Source organism: Diabrotica virgifera, chromosome 7 (assembly GCF_917563875.1).
Source record: "Diabrotica virgifera virgifera chromosome 7, PGI_DIABVI_V3a".
Taxonomy (NCBI): domain Eukaryota; kingdom Metazoa; phylum Arthropoda; class Insecta; order Coleoptera; family Chrysomelidae; genus Diabrotica; species Diabrotica virgifera.
In genome coordinates this window covers 162,766,758-162,791,656 of record NC_065449.1, presented here as the reverse complement: position 1 = coordinate 162,791,656, position 24,899 = coordinate 162,766,758, and the positions used below count along the sequence as shown (strand labels likewise).

General features: G+C 32.7%; 1 protein-coding gene across 1 annotated transcript in view; it reads left to right on the top strand.

The window, feature by feature from the left end:
• Window positions 1-24,899, top strand: part of LOC114335422 (ubiquitin carboxyl-terminal hydrolase MINDY-3 homolog) — a 70,240-nt gene that overhangs the window by 20,925 nt on the left and 24,416 nt on the right. The window contains exons 4-7 of the mRNA XM_028285662.2: window positions 7,954-8,104; window positions 8,163-8,300; window positions 13,024-13,183; window positions 20,237-20,396. Of these exons, the coding sequence (XP_028141463.1) occupies window positions 7,954-8,104; window positions 8,163-8,300; window positions 13,024-13,183; window positions 20,237-20,396 (609 nt within the window). The remainder of the gene's footprint in view (window positions 1-7,953; window positions 8,105-8,162; window positions 8,301-13,023; window positions 13,184-20,236; window positions 20,397-24,899) is intronic.

Below are 24,899 nucleotides of genomic sequence, written 5' to 3'. Positions count from 1 at the left end.
TAAAGATGAACGAATAAATATGTGTTGTTTGTTTTGATATTAATTGCAGTTAATTATTAGAATTTTTCTGTGGCAATTGCCCAGATAGATTAGTGGATAGATTTGGCAATAGTTTGAACAGCAATAGAAATAGCAGTGGCGTACCGATAGATCAGCGTACCCTGGTTCACACATTGTATATCAAAAGTTTTTAATATACAATAAATATAAATCGTCAAATATTATGTCATATATTTATAAAAACTCAAGCTAATTTTAAACAGTAAATTAATATTAATCCTATCGGTTTTCATACAGACATGACTGATCACTTTACTCCAGCAGTTTTTATAAATAATCAAACTCAAAAATTTTCTACATATAAAAATCTGCAGTCAAAATTAAAAACTTTAAGGGCATAGGCGCAAAATATCGCCTGCCAAAATGTTTAATGTGTTTTAAATGTATTCATTTTTTTCGAATCCTGAGAAAACTAATAAATATTTTTGAAAAATTTAAACGCAGAATGAAAGACTGCATCATTACCGAGGTCTAAAGTTCCTTAAAATAACTAAATTCTTTTGAATGAGATATTTGAAATTAAAAGTCACACTAAATTTTCTCTTTTTTCACTCGTGTAACTTATTAAAATAAACACTATAGACGTTTTCAGGGACTTTCGGCCCTCAGTAATAACATAATCTTTCATTCTGCGTTTAAATTTTTCAAAAATACTTATTAGTTTTTTAGGATTCGAAAAAAAAATGAATACATTTAAAACATATTGAAAATTTTGACAGGCGACATTTTGCTCCTATACCCTTAATATCGGGAAACTAAAACAGCTTTTAAAAAATGAACATTGGAATGATATTTATATGAACAAAATAGATTATTAAATTGTATATATGATACATTTAAAAATAAGTTAAATAATTACATGCCAACCTCTAGGGAAATACAACGCTTAAATAAACAAATATCAAAAATAAAACCTGGGATAACGGTGGGGTTGATATCTTTAATCAAACGACGAGATTTTCTTAAAAAGAAATTAACAAAGCAATTTTCGCTAACACTTAATGTTGATTATAAAAACTATAGAAATAAGCTCATTAATTTGTTAAAAAAAACGACTTTTATCAAAATAAAATTCATGATGCTGGTGCAAAACAAAAAAATGTAGAATAAACATTTAAAAATATTGAACACATATCAATGATCGGAGTAAATTTTAAATAAAGATTTTTGACGGAATTTTCGCTTGAACGCCATTATAAACGCAACTCATATTTGCTGGGCCCTCACGTCCCGCCCTGACCCCGCAGTTTGTTTATGCATATACAGTGAACTCTCCCTTGAACGGACAGTAGTCGTTCCGCATAAAGTGTCCGTTTAAAGGAGGTGTCCGTTGAATAGAAAAAAAACTTAACTTATTTTTTTTTAAATAAGTCCATGTATGTTTACCTATATAAAAAGAGGTACTAGCACAGATTAACCCAACATTTGTTGGGTTAATCTGTGGTACTAGTTTAATATTACATAACACAAGTTGTGGATGACCACGCAGCATTGTCTATGAACATTGATTATTGAACTTTTCGATTTTCTCTCTGCATTCTTCTATCAAAATATATTGGTACAAAATAGAATTGTGATCTTATCTTTAGAAGCCTTGCCTCCATGCCTCCAATGCACCGTTCTACTTTCAGGGTATAAGTTTTCTTGGGTAATGCTCTAAACTCTAAAAAATAATCCCGTCTCATCTGCGTTAATAATGTTTCGCGGAGGGTACCTACCTATACTGTCATTAAAATGAACAGTTTTTCCTTCCAGTTAAAAACTACTAATAAATCTACAGCAGCTGCTTCGCCACATACAGATTTGAAGGAAATATTTTATCGCTTACAAAATTTCTCGAGCCATCCACCAGAAGCTTTCATATCAACGCTTAGTTCCCTTGCAACTTCTAATGCTTTTTCTTGAATAATTTTACCAGAAACGGGAATATTTTTAGACCGCACTTCACAAAACCAATCGAAAACAATTATTTATAGGTCTAATGCAGTAGCATCGGTTTTCAAAAATTTTCTTTTTGCTTCCAGGTTTCCGTTCTCAGAAAATTGATTGAATAAATCACTTTTATGTTTCAAAATTTCACTGGTTTAAGGTTTTCCAATTCCAAATTTTTCAGCTAACTGTCTAACACTTAACTTATGCCTCTTTCCATAAAGAACCACATCGACTTTTTCTTTCAAACTTAAAAAAATCTAAAATTAGACATAAAATTTATTATGAAATTTCATCCGAAAATATAATTTTTAAGAAAACACTCATAAAAATGCAACGACGTGTATTAGATATGCTTAATCAGACATTCCGGTTAAAATTCTCAAATCCTTGATCCAGTCAAAACACAATTAACAATTTCCTAGTGTCGCATTTCTTTCACCAACCAACAAAAACATTAAATTTTTATTACTTATCTAGTGTTGATAACTCGAATAGTATCAAATATCAGGTCGTGAACATCTGTATTGATTTGAAATAATAAATGTATTATGTACGTATAGTTTTATATTGTAAAATATTTGGAAAAAAATGTTAATTTTTTTCATTTACTGTCCGCATTTACACATCATTTACTGTCCGCGTCCGTTGTTGAGAGTGTCCGTCGAAGGGAGTTAAAGAGTACAGGTTCATATATGGCCGAATAGTTTTTGTTTTAAAAATCGTCCGTATAGAGGAGGTGTCCGGCGAAGAGAGGTGTCCGTTAAGAGAGAGTTTACTGTAATATTTAATTTAGTTATTTCGGCCAAAATTGTATTGCTAAGTGTACACGAAGTTTGGTCAGTTATCGGAACAAATCCTCAAAATGATTCGTTAATTACAACATCCAAGACATTTTCTTCGGCATACACAATTTCTACATACATATCGAAAAACTAACTAAGTTGGTCTGTTTTTGAAATGTCTGAGTTGCATCTATTATATCAAAAAAAATGGATACGCACTAATATTATGAAGTAGTCCACTTTTAACTGAGTTTCCAAGCAAATCAATCACCTTATTTTGAATTTTCGAACTAAGATGTGACCGATTGTTTTTTCGATTTTCTTTCTTCTTCGAAGCAAAAAAGCGCGTTAAAGAGGGCCCCTAAGGGGCCCTGGTTCCGCGGAACCATGCTCAGTACGCCACTGAGAAATAGCCAGAACATTTAAATTTGCGGTTGCCAGATTGCCACAGCTGTTCAACAGATATCAATTTTATGACCATTTCTTTATTATTTTGGAATGTATGAACCTGAATACTGTTTTATTACAGTTAGTTAAAATTTTTAACATTAAAAATTGTTAATAAATTAATAAATATATCACATGCTTTTTCCTGATTTATTCTAAGAATATGGCAATACGACCAAACACTAAATTTCGTTAGATTTGTAGCTATCTTCACAGACCCTTAATCTAAATGTTGTCCTGGACTTATTTTATTTTACATTGTTTTTTAATGGTTATTATAACTTACTATCTGTTACGGCTGTAGTTCAGTGTCCAGATTACTGCTTAACAAGCTGGAGGACCCGGGCACAGCATAATAAACTAGACCAGCAAGGACACTCCCCGATGCCGCCTTTGAAGTTGAAAAGTACAGAGTCGCCATTTTTCGCGTAGTACATCTCAGTGGTGATGTGATGTGTTCGTTCACCAGTGTTGCCGATGTCACTATATGAAATTATATTAAGCCACTGCTAAAATGATCAGATTTTGCCAAAAATTATGTTAAAATTTTTGATCTTGGTAGTTTCTAAGGGTAATAAAAATACATTAAGAAAAAAGTTATTTTATTCAACTTGTTAATTCAAAAACACTTGTAACAAAATTATATGTAATATATTATACTATGTTTGTTTTTTAACCAAGAGGAGTGATTCAAATTTACCGCGCCGTAATGCTTGTTTCTAATTGGTCCAACCGCAGGCAAGTTTACTCCACTGTTATTAAATTTTGACACTAATGACATTTATGAAATTTTGCCACTTCTGTCATTTTATAGGTTAATTAAGTATATCGACGATTTTTTGTGTTTTCTGCATTATTCCTTTAATTTTTAGATTTTTAGTCCGCTTTTATATAAAAACAGTTGTTTTTAGAACTCTTTAGCGATGTGTTAGTATAATATAATATGTATGGATTTTATCATCGAAAGCTGATATTATCAACGAAAAAAGAAGATGAATTTGGTGACTTTTTTAGTAACTTTCTTGGGTGTAAATCTGTCTTTTTCGTTTACTCCTCTTGGTTAAAAAATCAACTACTACATCTAGAACGCTTTCAAATAAAATTTCCTCATCCTCATCTTGTGAAAATGAAGACTTTATGTGATTAAAATAATTTAATATTTTTTGTCTGTTTGAAAGGAGTAACATTCTTGTACTCCTGTGTTTGCTAACACTAATTTAATATTTGCTCACAGATCGCATTTAAACGTCGACAGACGACGATATCTAAGAAAACGTGATTTTTTTATTTCTGCATTGCTGCAGTATCAGTTATTGCACTAACGCCCGGTTTCATAATCAGTTAAAGTGGACTTTAAATTTTAAGTTGGTACCTTTATCAATGCAATTCATATGGGTAAATGTCCACGGTTATTAGACTTTATTACGGTTGTCTTGTCCGACGGTGGTGGGGAGACTTATATTTTTTTACTTTACGTCACAAGAGTTTACATTCCCATATTTTTAAATGATTTTCGATCATTGAATGTGCGTTATTGTGTATATATGTGTATTATTTGTGTTATTATGAAATAATTAGACAAATAGCACACATTTTATCTTATATCGGGTGGTGAATCGTAAAAAGAGCCATAGGAAACTCAATGTAAAATTCTGAATTGTTGAATTCCTGCTTCCCTAATTGTTTTACATCAAAAGTCATGAGAGAATATTTGCAGAGAATTAAAATCTGTATTAAAATCAAAAGTTAAAATTGTTCTACGATTTAAATGCATTCCAAAATTTTGAAAAATATGATACATTTGTCACAATAGGTATGCGTGTAAAAGTAAGGCCACACGTTACTATTTACTGACAGTGCTCACACCATTGACTGAATAAAAAAATCTTTATTATTAATCCTCTCTCCGCAACTGAGGGTATCTTATCAACTGTATTGTTTTTAAACAATAGATGATAAAATAAAAATATTGACAGTTCAAAAATGTGAACATTATTGCATTGTATGTGGCCTAAGTTTGGGCTGAAAACTAAAATGTATTACATTTTTACAAAATTTTGGAATATATGTTTAATTACGTAGACCAATTTTAACAGTTATTTCCAATACAGATTTCAGTCCTCTACAAATAGTTTCTAATGTCTTTTGATGTACAATAATTATTAGGGAAGCTGGAATTCAACAGTTCAGAATTTTACATTGAATTAATGCAAAATTTTGACGCATGTCAAAATTCTCAAAGTGTTTTAATTGTATTCATTTTTTTCGAATCCTGAGAAAACTAATAAATATTTTTGAAAAATTTAAACTCAGAATGAAAGACTACATTATTACCGAGGGCTGAAAGTCCCTGAAAACTTCTATAATGTTTATTTTAATAAGTTACAGAGCTGAAAATAAAAGAGAAGTGTGATATTTAATTTCAAATATTTCATTCAATAGAATCTGCTTGTTTATTCTAAGGGGCTTTCCGCCCTCGGTAATAATGTAATCTTGCATCCTGCGTTTAAATTTTTCTAAAATACTTGGTTTTCTCAGGATTCGAAAAAAATCATATTACGATTCAAATGACAGTAAACTCTCGTGACGTAATCTCACCCTTAATGTTCATTGGTTAGTCGATTTAGGCAACCGTAGTAATGTCTAAGAACCGTGGTAAATGTCAACGTTAAAGTGAACCTTAGTTAATGTTCACTTTAAGTTGATTATGAAACCGGGCGTAACTTTATTACACGTAAGAGATTTTTTTGAAAATTCCACACCTGTAATTTTGAACCAATCAAAATACGTTATTTTGACAGATCACCATGGCAACGGAGGTATTTTATCGGAAATTTTTTGCTCGTGGGGTACCCAACAGCGAATTATAGTGGAAATTTTTTGACGTTTACAATAACAGAACATTTTTGACAGACTGGTTTTTATTTGTTTACATAATTTAGTTTTGATTCATTTTCTATCACTTGTAGTTACTCAAAACTTATGTAAAATTGAAGAATATACTATTTTCTATCTTGAAATGGTATTCCCATGCAACTACAATGAGTAGAAATTACGAATTTGAAAGCCTAAATAATTGCTGACAAAGCTATGGCGCGCTATTAATCTGTTCATGCAGCTTTGGATTTTCAAATGCAAATTTGGTGTGGAATTTTCTTACCGAATACCACGCGAAGTCAAATTAATATCCGGAAATTTTTTTTTGATCATGAATATTTTTAGAAAATTTCCCTCGTCTGCGACTCGGGAAATTTTCAAAATATTCATGATCTCAAAAAAATTTCCGGAAATAATTTGACCTCTAGTGGTATTACTAGTGAATATTTTCTGGAATTTCTGCAAAAGATTAACAATACAATACCGCCATTCATCGTCAATATTTTGTGTTATGTCCCAATTATTGACATATGACACAAATTTGATAATTATGTACAAATCGGCAACACTGTCGATTTTCTACACTGTCTGGTACTACGCGAAAAATAGCCGATGATCTGCGCAGTAATAGTGCGCGAACTTTTCCCGCCTTCTAGTGTGTCACTGCTGTTGCGTTTATTATGCTGTGACCCGGGTTAGTTGTGCTTGAACAACCTGAAAACCCTAACACTAGACCTAAGCCAGAAGATTACATTAACGTTTACTATAACTTGTTGATCCAGTGATCTTTGTACCACCTTAGAATTAACAAATGATCTGCTAAATTATTAGCTGAGTTCTATTAACTTTTTTATAGTAAGATTAAATTAATAGGGCTTTTCATTCACCGTCATTTGTTTCGAGCTTCTGTCATATTTTTTATAATCCGTGTATAATGTTAATATACACAGATTATACAACATATGACAGAAGCTCGAAACAAATGACAATCGATGAAAAGCCCTATTACGTAAGTTCAATCGTTGATTGAAATATTAATACGGGATATGAATACATCAATTAACGGTTCAATAAACGTTCAAAAATGAGCTAAGTCATGTGGCAACAAAGTATCTCAGAATTTTTGGAATGAGAACTTCGCCATCCCTAAATTTTTATCACTCATTTTATCCTAAAATTTACTGTCTACAACACACTAATAAGACCAGTGCTAACATATGGTTCAGAAATATGGTCACTTACACAGAATGACCACGTACTGCTCAAACGTTTTGAGCGAAAAATCCTAAGACGAATATATGGAGGCATAAAAGAACAAGGTTTGTGGCGCAGGCGTTACAACTTTGAGTTGTATAGAAGTTTTGGAGAAACTGACTTTGTAAAATTTATTAAGGTAGCACGCCTTAGATGGATAGGTAATGTAATCAGGCGAGAGGAAGATGCCATACTCAGAAAAGTTTTTGACCGAAGAGGGCCTATAGGACAACGAGCAAAAGGAAGACCGAGACTTAGGTACCAAGAAAACTTAGAAAATTATTTAAAGTCTATGCAATTAGAGCATGGAGAAGAGTTGCCAGAGACAGGGGCGAATGGAGGATTGTTCTGAAGAAGGATTTGGCTCAGGTAACGCCACTGATGATGATGATTTTAGCCTAAAAGTTATTATTTTTTTAATAAATAAAGTGGCAAAATATCTTGAACCCTTCCAGAGATAGGGCATTTTTTATGTTACCAAAATCCTGTATCTCACACCAAAATTATTTTTGTCAAAACAGGAAAATATTGGGCTCTTTCTTTGTCATCAATTTTAACTATGTTAACTTCCACATTATACCAAAACTAAATTTAATTCTAGGGTTTAGAAATAGTAAAATCTGAGTCAGATACTCAGGATCCTTTGATAGATGAGACGTATGGCTATGGTAGCCAAAGCCTTATAAATTTAATGATAACTGGTAGGGCAACTACTTACGTTTGGGATCACCATGAAGATGTTGGAGGTTTGAGTAAGTTTTTGCAGATAATAATACAAAACCTTAGTTAATAGTATCATTTCTATTTTAGAACTATTAGGAATTGAAAGACAAAGTCAAATAGGTTTTATAACTGTTATGGAATACCACAGGTATTGTACAGTTGGGTCATTTTATAAAAATCCAACCCATCCTGTTTGGGTAGTTGCTTCAGATACACATTTAACAGGTAACAGTATAATAATCATTTAATATCTTATAAACTGTTTATACGTGGGTGCTATAATAATTCTGTACTGATAAGTAAAAAGGTCTTAAGGTACTAGTATACTTTAGAAAACCAAAAATAATGATTTTTTTCAAGAATTTTTTTTCAGAACCTTTATTAAAAATTAACATAAAGCTTTTTACATATTAATATCTTACTCTTAGAGAGTACAAAAAATATATCTTTTTTCATTTATGCACGCACACTAATATTGTAGAGGGCGCAAAACTCGAGGACTCGAAAAATTATGGCGGACAGTTAATCTCAGGATTGGGATATCGGAAACAAAAAAATCGTACGGCATTTGAAAAAGGAAGGTTTCTTACGTGATAATTTACCACAATTTGAACAAAAAATAATATATCTTAACCATGAAAAACTGAAAAAAAATGGGCGATTTTTTCACAAAATTTTTTCAAATTTCCGTAAAATCTTTTTTTTGCGGAATTTCTCACTAACGGTGGTAAATTGTCACGTAAGAAACCTTCCTTTTTAAAATGTCATATGATTTTTTTGTCTCAGAGATCCCAATTCTGAGATTAACTTTCCGCCATCGGAACTACTTTTTTTCGAGGCCTCGACTTTGGCGCCCTCTACAGTATTAGTGTACGTGCATAAATGAAAAAACATATATTTTTTGTATTCTCTAAGAGTTAGATATTAACATGTAAAAAGTTTTATGTTCATTTTTAATAAAGGTTCTGAGAAAAAAATCTTGAAAAAATGCTTATTTTTGGTCTTCTAAAGTGTACTAGTACCTTAAACTAAAAATTTCGATAAAAAGTAATACAAACCAACTGATTTCCATATCTATTTTGAAATTAACTATTAGATTCAACTAAGCGTCGAAATTTAATCGCTTCTCATCGCTTTTTATCGATTTTTTTAACGTACATACTAAAAAATTTTCAAAATTGATATTTTTGACTTAAGACCTTTTTATCAGTACAGAATTGTGCCTTATATTTGAATATTTTCAACATTAAAAATTTGTTTTTCCTATGGTTCTTTTACAGATATTTCATTAAAATTTGTCTTTTGTAATTGTTGATGTTACTCTTCAAATAGAGGAGATTGTACCACCTCTAAAGATCTACACTTGCGAGCAAAAAATCGACTCATATGTAAAATAAGTTCTGTTTGACAAGTGTTTATCCACATATATGTAAAATTAGAAGTAAACTATTGTAAACAGAAATAATTTTTATTGCAATGACACCAATATTTATAAAGTTAGTAACTAAAGAACATAACAAAAAGAACTTAATATTGTATGTGAGAAAGCATGTTATGAATGAACGTCATTATGTAATGAATATGAAAGTAAATTAACATAAAAAAGCAAAAGTAATACTGAGTATTTCCTCCTCTGCCTTGATTACACTTTCTATGCGAGATCTTAAGGGCTTTCTTAAGTTTCTGATTGATTCCGGAGAAATCGCTTCCCATTCTTCATCTAATGAAGTTTTGAGCTCATTCCATAGGTGCTCCATGGGATTCATATCCGGACTCAATGGAGGCCAGTCCATTGTTGTTATATTGGTGTTAGTCAGGTAATATTTCGTAATCCGCGCTGTGTGACATCGAGCGTTACCATGTATTAGAATGAAGCCGTTACCTATGTAGGCGGCATAAGGAACAACATGGTCTTGGAGAATATCTCGACCATAGCTACCGGTCTCCGACAGTAAGCCCTTGAGACTGCATACTGCGCCATAAGGAGACGATGGGCGACAGTCCTCTGCTTTTAGTACTCTCGTAATTATGCAATTACCTGGGCCGCCTTCACTGGTGAAGTATCCACTTATAAAATATTCACTTACTGCACTTCAAAGTGTACACACACGTCAACGTTTGAAAAGCGACTGAGACGACCGTAGACCATTTTTTTTGTGTGTGAATTTGATGGCTTTGGCCGAGCCAATTAGCCAGACATTTTGTTATTTTAATAACAAACAATTTTTTTTCAATCAGAGGAATTTTTCTGTATTTCTAACTCTAAATACAGTCGGAAAAATGAAAGAATACCCATGAACGATACATCAATCACTTATTTTGTAAAATAAAAATGTATACCATTTTTATTCAGGTGCAATGCGAGGCCAAAAATGTCTTCATTTTTACTTAGATTAGAGAGCGCAACCAGCACTCTTATCGACGATTTCACCTCTTGTTAGAAGCTCTTCAGAGAATGCATAGGTTGCTTTTCTCTAATCCAGTAAATTTTTCGACATATATTAGTCCCACACTGCAACTGAGGTGAATGGATTAGGTGACTAGCGTCATCTGACAATTGAAAGATAAACTAAAAGAAAAAACTTTATCTTTCAATTGCCAGATGACGCTAGTCACCTAATCCATTCAGCTCAGTTGCAGTGTGGGACTAATATACAGTGCGGTGGAATAAGTGTTGCCCCCCCCCCTGTTAACTTGTTTATTTTAAGAAAATAAGCAAAACGCTCGGACAGGTCGATTTTTAAACTAACCATAGTATATTATAGCATCAACGTTTCGAACTTTACGCGATACCTCTTCAGGTGACAGGCATAACTTTGATTTTTTTAAATGGTAAAGTACATCATGTGACACCTCATTTAACAGCTTTCAAAATAATGATTTCAAAAATGTATAATACTTTAAATCTTTTTGAGATCGCAGGCCCAAAATTTCGGTCGAACTCTTTTTAAACGAATTTATTTTTTTCGAATTCTGAGAAAACTAATAAGTATTTTTGAAAAATTTAAACGCAGAATGAAAGATTAGATTATTACCAAGGGCTGACAGTCCCTTAGAATAAACAAAAAGTTTCTTTTGAATAATATATTTGAAATTAAAAATCACACTAAATTTTTTCTTTTTCCACCACTTTGACTTATTAAAATAAACATTATAGGAGTTCTCAGGGACTTTGGACCATCGAGAATACTGTAATATTTCATTCTGTGTTTAAATTTTTCAAAAATATTTATTGGTTTTTTCAGGATTCGAAAAAAATGATTGCATTTAGAAAGGATTCGACCGAAATTTTTCGCCTACGCTCTCAAACAGGATTAAAGTATTATACATTTTTGAACTCAGTATTTTAAGAGCTTTTAAATGAGGTGTCACATGATGTACTTTCCCATTTAAAAAAATCAAAGTTATGGCTGTCACCTGAAGAGGGATCGCGTAAAGTTCGAAACGTTGATGCTATAATACACTATGGTTAGTTTAAAAATCGACCTATCCGAGCGTTTTGCTTATATTCTTAAAATAAACAAGTTAACAGGGGAGGGGCAACATTTATTCCACCACACTGTATGTCGAAAAATTTACTGGATTAGAGAAAAGCAACCTATGCATTCTCTGAAGAGCCTCTAACAAGAGGTGAAATCGTCGGTAAGAGTGCTGGTTGCGCTCTCTAATCTAAGTAAAAATTAAGACATTTTTGGCCTCGCATTGCAACTGAATAAAAATGGTATACATTTTTATTTTATAGTAGGATTACTCCGTGGAGTAACTAGGTGCACTTTTTCCGTTGGAACTTTACGAAGATGCAGACGGGGGTTGTGAATTGCATAGTGTAGAATTCCTTCCCTTTTGTCTTCACTGCAGCATCCATTTGGCTTGCAAATTGTAGAAGCCTTGGAGGTGTCACCAGGGAAATGTACCAATAAGTTTTCAATTTAAAAATCTTTTAGTAATATTTTTAATATTTTTCAATATTATTAATGTTGCTATTAGGATTGAAAAACTTTATCTTTCACTTATTTTATATTTGCTGTCTTTTTCTATAACAAACGTTTGTTATTTATAGAAAAAGATAGCAAATACAAAATAAGTGATTGATATGATTGTTCATGGGTATTCTTTAATTTTTCCGACTGTACATAACAAACTAACATATTACAATTATTATCTAAATAAATACACTGTTTTGGTTGTAAATATTTTTTTGTAAATATTTATTTTTTTTGTATTTTTTTTTATTATATTTTTAATTTGTTTGCGTAGACCATGCCTGTTACAATGTTTGCTGCATTCCCTATGCCATACAGAAGTAGGCAAATTTTACAACACGTTGTGAGTTTGGCATACGGTTATTTTTTGGAAGCTCTATAATAGACAATATTTTTTGCATTAGTTGTTTTAATTCAAAAAAGACAACATGAAATTATTAAGCATACTCTACAATTCATCGAGTGAGTCGATTTTTTGCTCGCAAATGTAGTATCGAACTAAATAAATAAGAAACTAGTTCCTGAATGTGAGTAGATTCAGTCTTTAAGAACGAGAAAACAGTGGTCTTTAGTGGACTTTGGTGAGCTAGTAATTTTTCAGGTACTTTGGACAACAAACTGAAGAAAAAAAGGTGAACCACCTGTACATCTGAATCGACTTTATATAAAGATAAAAGTAAAGACAAATTGTACACCCTAAACCGGTTGCCTAAATATAGTAAACTGATTGTGAGTAAAGACATTAGGTTAGCAGTCTGCCATACATAAAAAATTAATAAAAGCTCAAAGAAGGCTTGAACATCTTCGGATTAGGACGGAAAACATGGTAACAACAAAGGCTAGAAAAATAATGACGAATTGGAAAAGAAAAAATACACCAAAATTTTTAAATCTATTTACATTCTTATGTTAAACTTCATCCAAGACATTTAATTTCGAATTGAATCATATTTTTATTTCTTTAGTGCTCTTCAGTGATGAAAGGAAATTAGTAAGTCCGGAAACCAAAAGTGAACAAGCCAGACGAGTTTTCAAAAGTTTTGATCCTCACGGAAATAACTTTATTAGTTCTGACAAATTGCAGGAGGTGCTTCAAAATTTAGACCTTGTAAGCGAACTTGAATAGTAAGTGGCTTCAATTTTTAGTAAGTAGTAAATAACTAAATACTAAAGTAATTCTGCATGTTTTATCGTTTAAAAGTTTTTCCCCTCGAACTCAAATGGATTATTGCTTTATATTTTACGCCTTAAGTCACTTTTTTAAAAGTCTACGCATTTGAAAGTCACTTTTTACGGATTTCTTGTTTTATTTTTTGAAACAGTTTCTTTGTTTTCATTGTAATGTATTATGCCTAGAAGTAAGTCAGAATTTTTTTAGAATTATTTTTCTTGTTTCTTGTGTACAGTTCCGCATAAAAGTTTTTCCAATTTTATCACCACTCGGTCTGATCATTGTTCCTTTTTAATAAAATTATTTAATTATTAATTTTATTATACACTTTGTTTCTAAATAAGTATGAAAAACTTTAAGAGGTAATTCTACATGAAAAAATAATAACAGTTTGCTCGATAAACATAATATGTCTGCAAATGCTTAGTTTCCGAGATACGGGGTGTTGAAATTTTTCTTTCAAACTGCCAATTTAATTATCGCTCTAAGACCGGTTGAGCTATCAAAATGATATTTGGTGGGTTTTAACAGGTAGTTATTGTGCCTTTTTTGCCTTACAAATAAAAGTTTTGTATTCATCATTGGCGCGCATACGGGTAATGGTCTGAATTTTTTTAAAGAAAATAAAAAATAAATTTAAAGTATGTGACTCAGATATTTAAAATCTATGATAGAAAATCTCTCTTGTCTTATTTTCATATGGTGCACCGTTTTTGTGTAAAAAAGTAAATATCTTTTTGTATGCGTATTTTTCATGTCTTTAAAACATTATCAAGAACAATCTAATACAATAATACTAAACTAGAACAATAATAGAAAATAACACAAATAAGATTTCAACTAGGCTCAAAACTACAACAAATGTTCAGTGACAGAAGAATTTTATATTCATCATTGGCGCGCGTACGGGTAATGGTCTGAATTTTTTTAATGAAAATAATAGTACGCCATTGAGGTATTTCAAATTAAAATCATTTTTGAATTCCTCGTTCAATTTACGACAAAAAGTCTTTCTTGTCTTTTTTTCATATGAGACTCCATTTTTATGCAAAAAAAAATAAAACATCTTAACTTAACGGTTACAAAGTAATTTGAAATAAGTTTTTATGCGTATGGAAACTACCTCGAATACTTTGTAAGCGTAAAGATGTATTAATTTTTTTGTATAAAAATGGCGCCTCGTATGAAAAAAGACAAGAAATATTTCTTGTCGTAAATTAAACGGGGAATTCAAAAATGATTTTTAATTTGAAATATCTCAGTGGCGTACTATTATTTTCATTAAAAAAATTCAGACCATTACCCGTACGCGCGCCAATGATGATTATAAAATTCTTCTGCCACCAGTTAAGGCGGTCATTTTGAACATTTGTTGTAGCTTTGCGCCTAGTTGAAATCTAATTAGTGTTGTTTTCTGTTATTGCTCTAGTTTAGTATTATTGTATTAGATAATTCTTGATAATGTCTGTATTAATGAAATAAAGAATACGCTCTAAGACGTTTATTTTTTTTGCATAAAAACGGTGCATCAAATGAAAATAACGCAAGAGAGGTTTTTTATTATAAATTCTTCTTCTTCTTATAATAGGCCTCTTGACCTGTTCCTTACCGATTTTGAGCTTGTATTCGTAGCTGTGATGTTGACTGCCAGCTATCTCGCCACCTTTAAAAGGGCCTTCCTATTGGTCTCTTGCCTGTTGGCTATACGGGCTATTCTCTCGCTGTCCATTCTCGTCACATGCTGATTTCACTCTCGTCGTCTCTGTCTTCCCCACCGTACTATATCTTGTATGTTACAGAGATCTCTTATTCTTTTTTTTTTTTTGAGTGAATTTGATGGCCTTGGCCGAGCCAATTAGCCAGACATTTTGTTATTTTAAAAACAAACAAATTTGATTTTTCAATCAGAGGAATTTTTTCTGTATTTCTAACTCTAAATACATAACAAACTAACATTATTATCTACAATTATTATCTAAATAATACTCTGTTTTGGTTGTTCATTTTTTTTTTGTAAATTTTTATTTTTTTTTTGTATTTTTTTTGCATTTTTTTTTATATTGTTAATTTGTTTTTTTTATTAATTTTTTTATTGTTATTTTTTATAAATTGTTTTTTTTTACTACGCTAAGACGTAAACCCGATTCATCCTCGCGGAGGTTTACATCTTCTTAGTTTTTTTTTGTTTTGCTTTTTTATTTTTTCTGTTTTTTTTTCTTTTTTCTTTTTCTTTCCTTTTTCTCTTTTTTTTTGTTCTTTTCTTTTTTCAATTATAATATACAATAATTACTTAAATCTACAGGATTTAAAACAAAATAACAACAAAACAAACATGTTTGTTTTGTTTTAACAAACACGCCTGCCTTGTTTTAACAAAATTTCTTAAATACAGGGTAAATTTTATTGCTACAATCTATATTTACAGTTTTTGATATGTTCGTAAATTGTTTTTAATATATTAATATCTTCAGAAAATATCAAATTGTTCAGGTACACGGGAAGTGAAATTTTTAATATATTAAGATTATCATAAAATTTGTTTATATTTACTGATTGATGTGAACATTCGAGGAGAATATGTAGTAGATTACCTTCTTTTCCACACTCACAGTTAGGTGACTCTGTGAGACCCAAACTGTACATATGAAGGGGGGTAAGAGCATGATTACATCTCAATCTATTTATAACTCTTATGAAATGGCGATTTGATACAGAATGAAACCATCTTTTAATGGGAATTTCAGGTCGCATTTGTTTGTAATTACTACCAGTTCTCGTGTTTCGATAATACCTTTGCCAATTTTCTTTTTGGTGTCGTCTACTAATAATATCAATATCCGAAATGGGTAGTAAGTTCATGGGAAGTTCTTCGCCTATTTCTAGGGCGGATTTGGCTTATTTATCTCTTATTCTGTCGTTCGGTATTCTGTCTCTCAGTGTTTTCCCAGTTATTGACCTCAGCGTTCTCATTTCTGATGTTCTCAGTATCCTCTTGGTTTCTGCTGTCACATCTTGTTTCTATCGCGTACGTCATGATCGGCCTTACACATGATTTGTATATGCGTACTTTCCCTTCCAGCCTCATATTTTTGTTTCTCCAGATATTATAAATTAACCGTGGAATTTAAAAATAATTTTTAATTCGAAATATCTCAGTGGCATACTATTTTTTTCTTTAAAAAATTCAGACCATTGCCCGTAGGCGCGCCACTGATGAATACAAAATTCTTATTTGTATGTCAAAAAATGAGCAATAAATACCTTTTAAAACTTACCAAATTTCATATTCATAGCTCAACCGGTGTTAGAGTAATAAATAAATTGGCAGCTTGAAAAAAATTTTGAACACCCCGTATCTCGGAAACGAAGCATTTGCGTACATATGTTTATAGAGCAAACTGTCATTATATTTTTATGTAGAATTACTCCTTAAAGTTTTTCATACTTATTTAGAAACACCCTGTATATTTTATTATTATACAGTGATCACAAAAAGTATCGCATAATTTTTAAAACAGAAAAAAAAGTTTAAATTTTTTTTTTATTTTTAGCAGAATGTTATAATACTCGGCTATGGTCTCCTTAAGGGTGCGTTCACTACGGAGACCATAGGATGGTATCCTAGCCTAGAGCATGGTATCGTACTCTTCATATATTCGTGAATTCTCGCATTTAAAATAATGCATTTATTTTACATAGCGATCGATAATATAGTTTCGATCGCCAGGTAAAATAAATGCATTATTTTAAATGCGAGAATTCACGAATATGAAGAGTATGATACCATGTTTTAGGTTAGGATACCATCCTATGGTCTCCGTAGTGAACGCACCCTTAGGTGCCTACAAACCCATAAAATTTAAAGATGGAAACATGTTTTGGCCGAAAAAGAATGTAAAAATGTTTATAAGTAAGAATATTTATTTTGGACATTTTTGTTCGAGAATTTTATTTGTGCACATGTCTGTTTGATTTTTCAATGAGGAGGTTCTTTCTTACAAAAAAAATGAGTAATTTATAGTATAGAGAAACTGGAGGTTACACAAGACAACCAGTTCCAAGACGTCTCAGCTGCACCAGTCCTGCAGACGACCGTTACTTACGCCTACAGACTTTGCGGACATGTTATGTTACAGCTAGGCAAAACAGATTAAGGGAATTTGGAATCAGAGCCAGAATGCCTGCTACTGCTCCACTGTTAACGAGGGCACACCGTATGCCACGTTTGAAGTTCGTAAAAGAACATGTGCATTACGATATTAACGACTGGGCTAATATTCTTTTTACCGATGAGTCCAGATTTGCGCATGTTGGATCCGATAGATTTTGGTATTCCAGTTTACGGACGCGGTGAGCGATTTGCTCAGCTCAGAGGATGCTCAGAAGAGCACCCAGAAATTTTGGAGGTGGCTCGATTATGATATGAGGCATCTGCTTTTCACGTCGCACAGAATTAACAGTGTTTCGTATTATGATATGAGGCATATGCTTTGCACGTCACACAGAATTAACGGTGTTTCGTAGGGGGTCCCTCACAGCTGATCGGTATATAAGAGAGGTTCTTGGAGAAAATGTCTTGCCTTTTGTTCCAATTATTGGAGATCATTCGTTCTTATGCAAGACAAGCAAGACAGTTCTCGCCCGCACATTGCCAGAATAACAAAGCAATATCTTCAAGAGGTTGGTATTTAAGTTCTCGATTGGCCAGCAGTCAGCGCAGACCTAAATCCAATTGAGCATGTTTGGGACTGCCCAGAAAGATGCATAAAAGCCCGTATCGTCGCTCCAGAGAACCTTGATGAACTGGGAAATGCCTTAACGGAAGAATGGGAAAATTTGGATTTGGAGTACATACATACAGTATCTGATAAGAAGCCCTCCACTGAGAATGAGGGACCTCATTAAAGCCAGAGGTGCTAATATCAGATACTTCAATATTCAATTTCGTGTTGAATAATTGTTATTTTCAGTTTTTGTCCTGTTAGTCTTTCATTTTTCATTTTACTGGAATCAGCCACTGTTACTACGTTTCATTTTCTGGCATTTCCAAAAAAATTTAGGAGGTACCAATCAAAACTTCTATTTATAGACTTAATACATTTAAGTTCGATGGCTTAGTGTGAAAATCTCGTATCTCATTTTACAGAAAATTTTACATGGGCGACTTTAAACTGAATTTCTGCATACTCTAACCCAAAATATATACAGTGCTAGTCAAAAGTCCGTACCCCCCCCTCGTATCTTTTGAACGGTTATACTTATAATAGTGAAATTAGGAGGGAGGAAATAAACGGATGTAGGCTTCTTAACCAATCATGACAGGTGACGTAATAGTGACAGATGACGTTACAGCGCCACTATGACAGATAATTTTAAATGGGACCTTATGGCAAGTGATACCTCGTTTGAAAGGTATTGAAAATACCTATTCAGTCATACTAATTTTGTTTGAGTTTAAGCTCATTTTGATGAATAAATGAAATAATATAAAATTGTAGTTTCGCATTTAATTAATAAAAATTCAAACCTCCGCCTATGATTACTTGTCAAAAAGGTTGACGTTGACGTAAAAACTACTAGAGAACTGAAAAGCGTCAACTTTTTTGACAAAAAAACCATAGGCGGACATTTGAATTTTTATTAGTTAAATACGAAACTACAATGTTATATTTATTTAATTTATTCGCCAAAATCAAAATCAACTTAAACCCAAAAAAATTAGTGTGACTGGATAGGTATTTTCAATACCTTTCAAACGAGGTATCACTTGTCATAAGGTCCCATTTAAAATTATCTGTCATAGTGGCGCTGTAACGTCATCTGTCACTATTACGTCACCTGTTATGACTAGTTAAGAAGCCTATATCCGTTTATTTCCTCCCTCCAAATTCCACTATTATAAGTATAACCGTTCAAAAGATACGAGGGGGGGTACGGACTTTTGACTAGCACTGTATAAAAAATGTATGTGTAATGATCTGAACATACTCAGAGTCAAAAATATGTAAAGATATTTTTTTTGTTTTAAGTTATAGTATGCAGAAATTAAGTTTAAAGTCTCTCCTGCAAAATTTTCTCTGAAATGAGATACGATGTTTTCAATAGTAATACCACTAGTGATTCAATTTTCGCGATAAGTCTGTCGATTTACTTCTAAACGAAACTGAGTTGCTTGAAAACACCACGAGTCCGTAGGACGAGTGGTGTTTTCTTTAAGCAACTCAGTTGAGTTTAGAAATAAAAGACAGACTTATAAGATAAATTAAATCACGAGTGGTATTTTATTAGACTATTTCACGAACAAAGTGATAGGTCAAAAATTCAGTAGAGTGAGAGGAAGGAATTTAATAATAATACATTGATCGTAACCCAAATCTACCCATTTTTTGAATAATTCACAATTAGTCATAATCATGAAATATTTATTATAACTATAAATAATTTGTTATAATTATTTTTTACCTATAACAATAAATAATTGAAGGCCCAGTCTTTTAGAATGAATGCTAGTCTTTCGTTGTTATTTTCTGCATCTAATTTGTAGTTGCGATCCACACAGAACATCATAAATTGTCTCCATATATAAGATTTAGATTTTCTTGTGTTACTCGGTATATTTTCTTCAATGTTTTGGTTTATAACTTCGTTTGAAGTACCACCGAAACGACTCATTTTGACGTATACAGCTACAATAATTTTTTTGGCAAACGTCAAACTTTGCTTTGCGATCGGTATCCATGGTTACATCGTTGAAAACACGAAGCTGATAGACCAATCAGAATTGAAAGACAGTTGGTGTTTTCGCGATAACACAAGCTGTCTTTGGTTTGTGATTGGTCAGATTATGTGAAAATTTTAAGATGAGTGAAATAGTCACACTAAGCTATCGTTATGCGATATTTTTTGCGACGAGTATATTAATATATTTTATTATTTTTTTCATTATTTTATTTTTTTTATTTTATTATGACTATATATTTTATTATTATATTAAATTATATTTTTAGCGTCAATATAATGAAGAAAAAATTAGATAACGAAAATCTAGGTATAATTTTATTAAACGCTTTCATGGATGAATTCTTTCCCAAAGAAGAATCGTCGACTCCAGACATGTTTACTCTCGTTCATTATAACGGACTCGCCAGGAGTAATGTCAATAGTCAAGTAAGTATATGCTCTAATTCAAACAATAGGGAACTTGCACATTTTTTTTAGTACATAATAATGTTCAGTTTTGTATAAAAATGAGATTTCCAAAATTGCACGCTTCAAAAACTCATAATAACTTAGAAGTACAAATTAACTCTTCTGTATCTTAAAACGACCCGTGACGTCACAGAGTTTAACTACATGGTTCCGTTTATGGTTATATTTAATTATATTCTTCTTCTTCTTCTTTAGTTTATTGGCCTCCACCTATTTGGGTATTTGGCCAGCTCGTCGTCGCGTAATAAAGGAAAATTATTTATATTCTAATGACATTTATCGTATGTCATTGTAATAATATACATAATATACCAGTTTGTTGAGATTGGAGTTTGATACAGTTTTTAAAGGAAAGGAAAGAAGGTTTACTATGACAAATAAAACCATTTTGTAAAAATACAAGTTTTTTATGAATAGTTCAAACGATCAAAAACATTTGTAACGTCACATAACTGTATTTTCTACTGACGTTTATAATGTCTAATTTAAAATTATATACAATTTAGTTTACGAATGTAAACATATAACCCCGTGACGTCACGACGTTTTTTGGGCTGGCTGGTATAAGTTGAATTTTTAATCGTCTTTAGGGGCCAAACTAAAGAGAAACAAAACTTTTTTATCTTTGATACATGTTTTAAATTATGTTCTGTTGTGATTTATAACATTTTTTTCGAATTTAAAATTTTATGCAAGTTCCCTATTATACGTGATGGATTCATAAAACTATTTAACACCGACGTACTCAACGCCTAACCAAAATATTGATTGATATATAGTTCCTGTAAACAAACTCTGAAACGTGTTACGACAGACGAATATTAGTGTCACCTTAATAAAAGCCTTAAGAAATTTGTATGAAGGGTCAACATCACAAATAAAAACTGGAAACAGATTATCGCAAAGCTTCCTGGTTAATAAAGGTCTACGTCATGGGTGCTGTGTATCACCGACCTTATTTAAAATATATGTTGCAAAAGCATTGAAAGAGTGGAAACGAAAATGCAGAGGCATGGGCGTAGACCTTGGAGAGATTTGCTTATATACATTGCAGTTTGCTGATGACCAGGTTGTTATAGCAAACGATAAAGATGATTTAGAGTACATGGCAAGGAAATTACAAGAAGAATATAGAAAGTGGGGACTAGAAATTAATACAGAAAAAACAAAATACCTGCCAATAGGTACCGAACTATCGAACATCACATTAGAAAATAATGAAATCATCATGCCCTGCGACCATTACACATATCTAGGAATCGTTTTTGACACAACGGGGAAAGATGATGAAGAAATAAAGAGAAGAATAACACAATCCAGAAAAACAATAGGTTGTCTAAACAGCGTACTGTGGGATCATGAAATAGGAAAAAGAAGAAAACACAATATCTACGAATCTCTTATTAAAAGCAGTCTATTGTACGGAGCAGAAACTTGGCGGATAACCGAAAACAACAGAAGAAAACTGAAGGCAGTAGAAATGGACGCTTTTAGAAGATCAGTAGGAGTGTCACGCAGAGAGAGAATACGTAATGATGAGATAAGACAGCGAATGGGGGTTGACGGCTCTCTAACAACAGACATAGAAAGAAAACAGCTGATATGGTACGGACACGTCCAGAGGATGGATAACTCAAGACTCCCTAAAATAATTATGCAATGGGTACCACCAAACCGCAGAAAGAGAGGAAGACCCAAGAAATCTTGGAGAGAGGGAGTAACGAAGGCGATGAGCGCAAGAGATCTTAGAGAGGGCCAATGGGATGATAGAGTGTCATGGAAATTAGGCATCGGACAACGTCGCAAGACGTTTTAAAACCGATTTATATATATATAGTGATGAACGCGCTAATAACCGGCAAAATAGCACAAAAGATGAAAAACGTATTAATTTGTGAGATAAAAAGACATGCAACTAGTCGAGCTGGGAAATTTAGCTATATTAACCTAAAAAATCACATTACATTGATTGTTTCCCACCTTTAGACTTATCGGACGAGTTTGAGAAATGCTACTGCCACAGTGACAGTTTTAGGTGACATACTCCTCTGATACGTGTAAAGGTGGGAAACAATCAGGTCCATGTCACCAGCCCCCCCTTTTTCGATTTGAGGGTCAAAAAAAAGCTCATTCGTTTGTATTGCGTTAGTACTGGATTGTATCACCCTTCATTCGTTTGTACTGCCCCCACCCTTTTAAATCTGCCTGGAGGGGCTGGTGACATGCCATCCCCCCCTTTTTCGATTTGAGGGTAAAAAAAAAGCTCATTCGTTTGTATTGCGTTAGTACTGGATTGTACCACCCTTCATTCGTTTGTACTGCCCCCACCCTTTTAAATCTGCCTGGAGGGGCTGGTGACGTGCCATCCCCCCCTTTTTCGATCTGGGGGTCCGGGATGGGTATGTTCGTTTGTACTGCGTTAGTATCGGATTGTATCGCCCTTATTTTGTTTGTACTGCCCCCACCCGTCTAGATTGGCCTGGGGGGGCCAATGACATGCTACCCTCTACTCTGCACTTTTTGCCTTCTGAATGTCGAAAATAGGCTATTTCGTTTGTACTGCGTTAGTACTGGATTGTATCACCCTTCATTCGTGTGTACTGCCTCCACCCTTTTAAATCTGCCTGGAGGGGCTGGTGACATGCCACCCCCTTTTTCGATATGGGGGTCCGGGATGGGTATGTTCGTTTGTACTACGTTAGTATCGGATTGTATCGCCCTTATTTTGTTTGTACCGCCCCCACCCGTCTAGATTGGCCTGTGGGGCCAGTGACATGCTACCCCTCTACTATGCATTCTTTGCCATCTGAATGTCAAAAATAGGCTATTTCGTTTGTACTGCGTTAGTACTGGATTGTACCGCCCTTATTTTGTTTGTACTACCCCTACCCTTCTACATTTAAAACAGAGAAGGATTAGTGCTAGGAGTAAGGACACAAAATCAGCCAAACCTTGCACATAGTAACACCGCTGTGTAAAATTTGGTAAATTCGTCAAAAATAAATCGAATTAAATTTTGAAACTGAAAAACAGGCTTGCAAGCCACTCTCCACTCTCCATGGGGAATGGAAATTTACCCCCTCAGATGGATCTCGGAGTAGTAGCGATTTGAAAAATAGTACATGTATTTGTTGGAGATATTTTGAACACCATTTTCAATCAGAAATCAGAGCAGCGACCTTTTCTTTTCCTACTAGGAAGAAATTTATCCATCCCCTCAATAAATTTTACAGTTTCAGACGCTATCGATATGAAAATCAAAGATCTTATGCGGCGCATTCCGAAATGCACTCTTCGTTGTACAATTTCAACCTCTCTGGATAACTAATTAACTGAAACATATATACGGCAGAATTCATTGGAATCGAAAATTATTAAAAGTATTTGGAACATTAAATGAAAAATTCCCACAATCAATATCTTTCTCACCATCTAATGTCAGAGACCAGATAACAATAATTGCCGCTGCTATGTTATGGTAATTTGTTTTCTAGAAAGGTTTGTATTGTTCGTTTATGACTGCAATAAGATTCAGAATTTCCGTATTTCATTTGTAAAATAAATATAGTGTCAAAAACTTGCTTATACATTTGACGCGCTGTCCGTCAACGTGTTAATTGACTCTACAGATTCAGTGCCAAAACGAGACATTTTTATAGAAAAATATTTGCAAGTATATTAAATGCCAAACTGAACTATTAAATAAACAATGACATTGCAATTTTCGATTTCTACTATGGAATTATCGCTGTATAGACCAGGGCGGATCTGTTTTGAGGTGGATGTGAGAGGTGGCATTCCGATTTTTGCAGATAAAATTAGGTGACAACTTCAGTAATTATAATTGACTTATGCTCCTTCTCAAATATGTTTGGAACATTATTAAAAAAATTTTAATATTTAAAAATTTCGAAAAACATCAATTTTTTTAACTTTCATTGCTTGTAACTTAAAACGATTCATTTTGGAACAAAGTCATAGGGAAATAAAATAAAGATAATTGAATTTTGTATGATATACGACACGACTGGTATAAAATATCTTAAATGATTATCCTTTCTGCAAAATAGCAATAAATACAAAATAAGCCTCTTTTTATTCAATGTTTTGCAACCACTATGGTTGCACTTAGAACCTTCCTATTTTACTTAGAAAATTCTTGCAACATACCCAATCCGTCCACCAAATTTTATTAAAATCGACATAATACATTTTGCATAATAATTTTGCAATCTAAATTTTTTTAGAAAAAGTTCAAATTTTTTAAAAACTTTCTGAACAAAAAGTAGACCTGTTAGAAGTTGGCTAATTTTTTTTACATATCGAGAGGTACTTTACCAATCCAATACACTTTACAAAATCAAAATCGGATTATTTAAGCGGCCTCAGCACTGTTTTAAGGATATAAACAATTTTTCTTCTTATAAACAAATATAGTGAGGACGTTTGAGTTGGAATAAA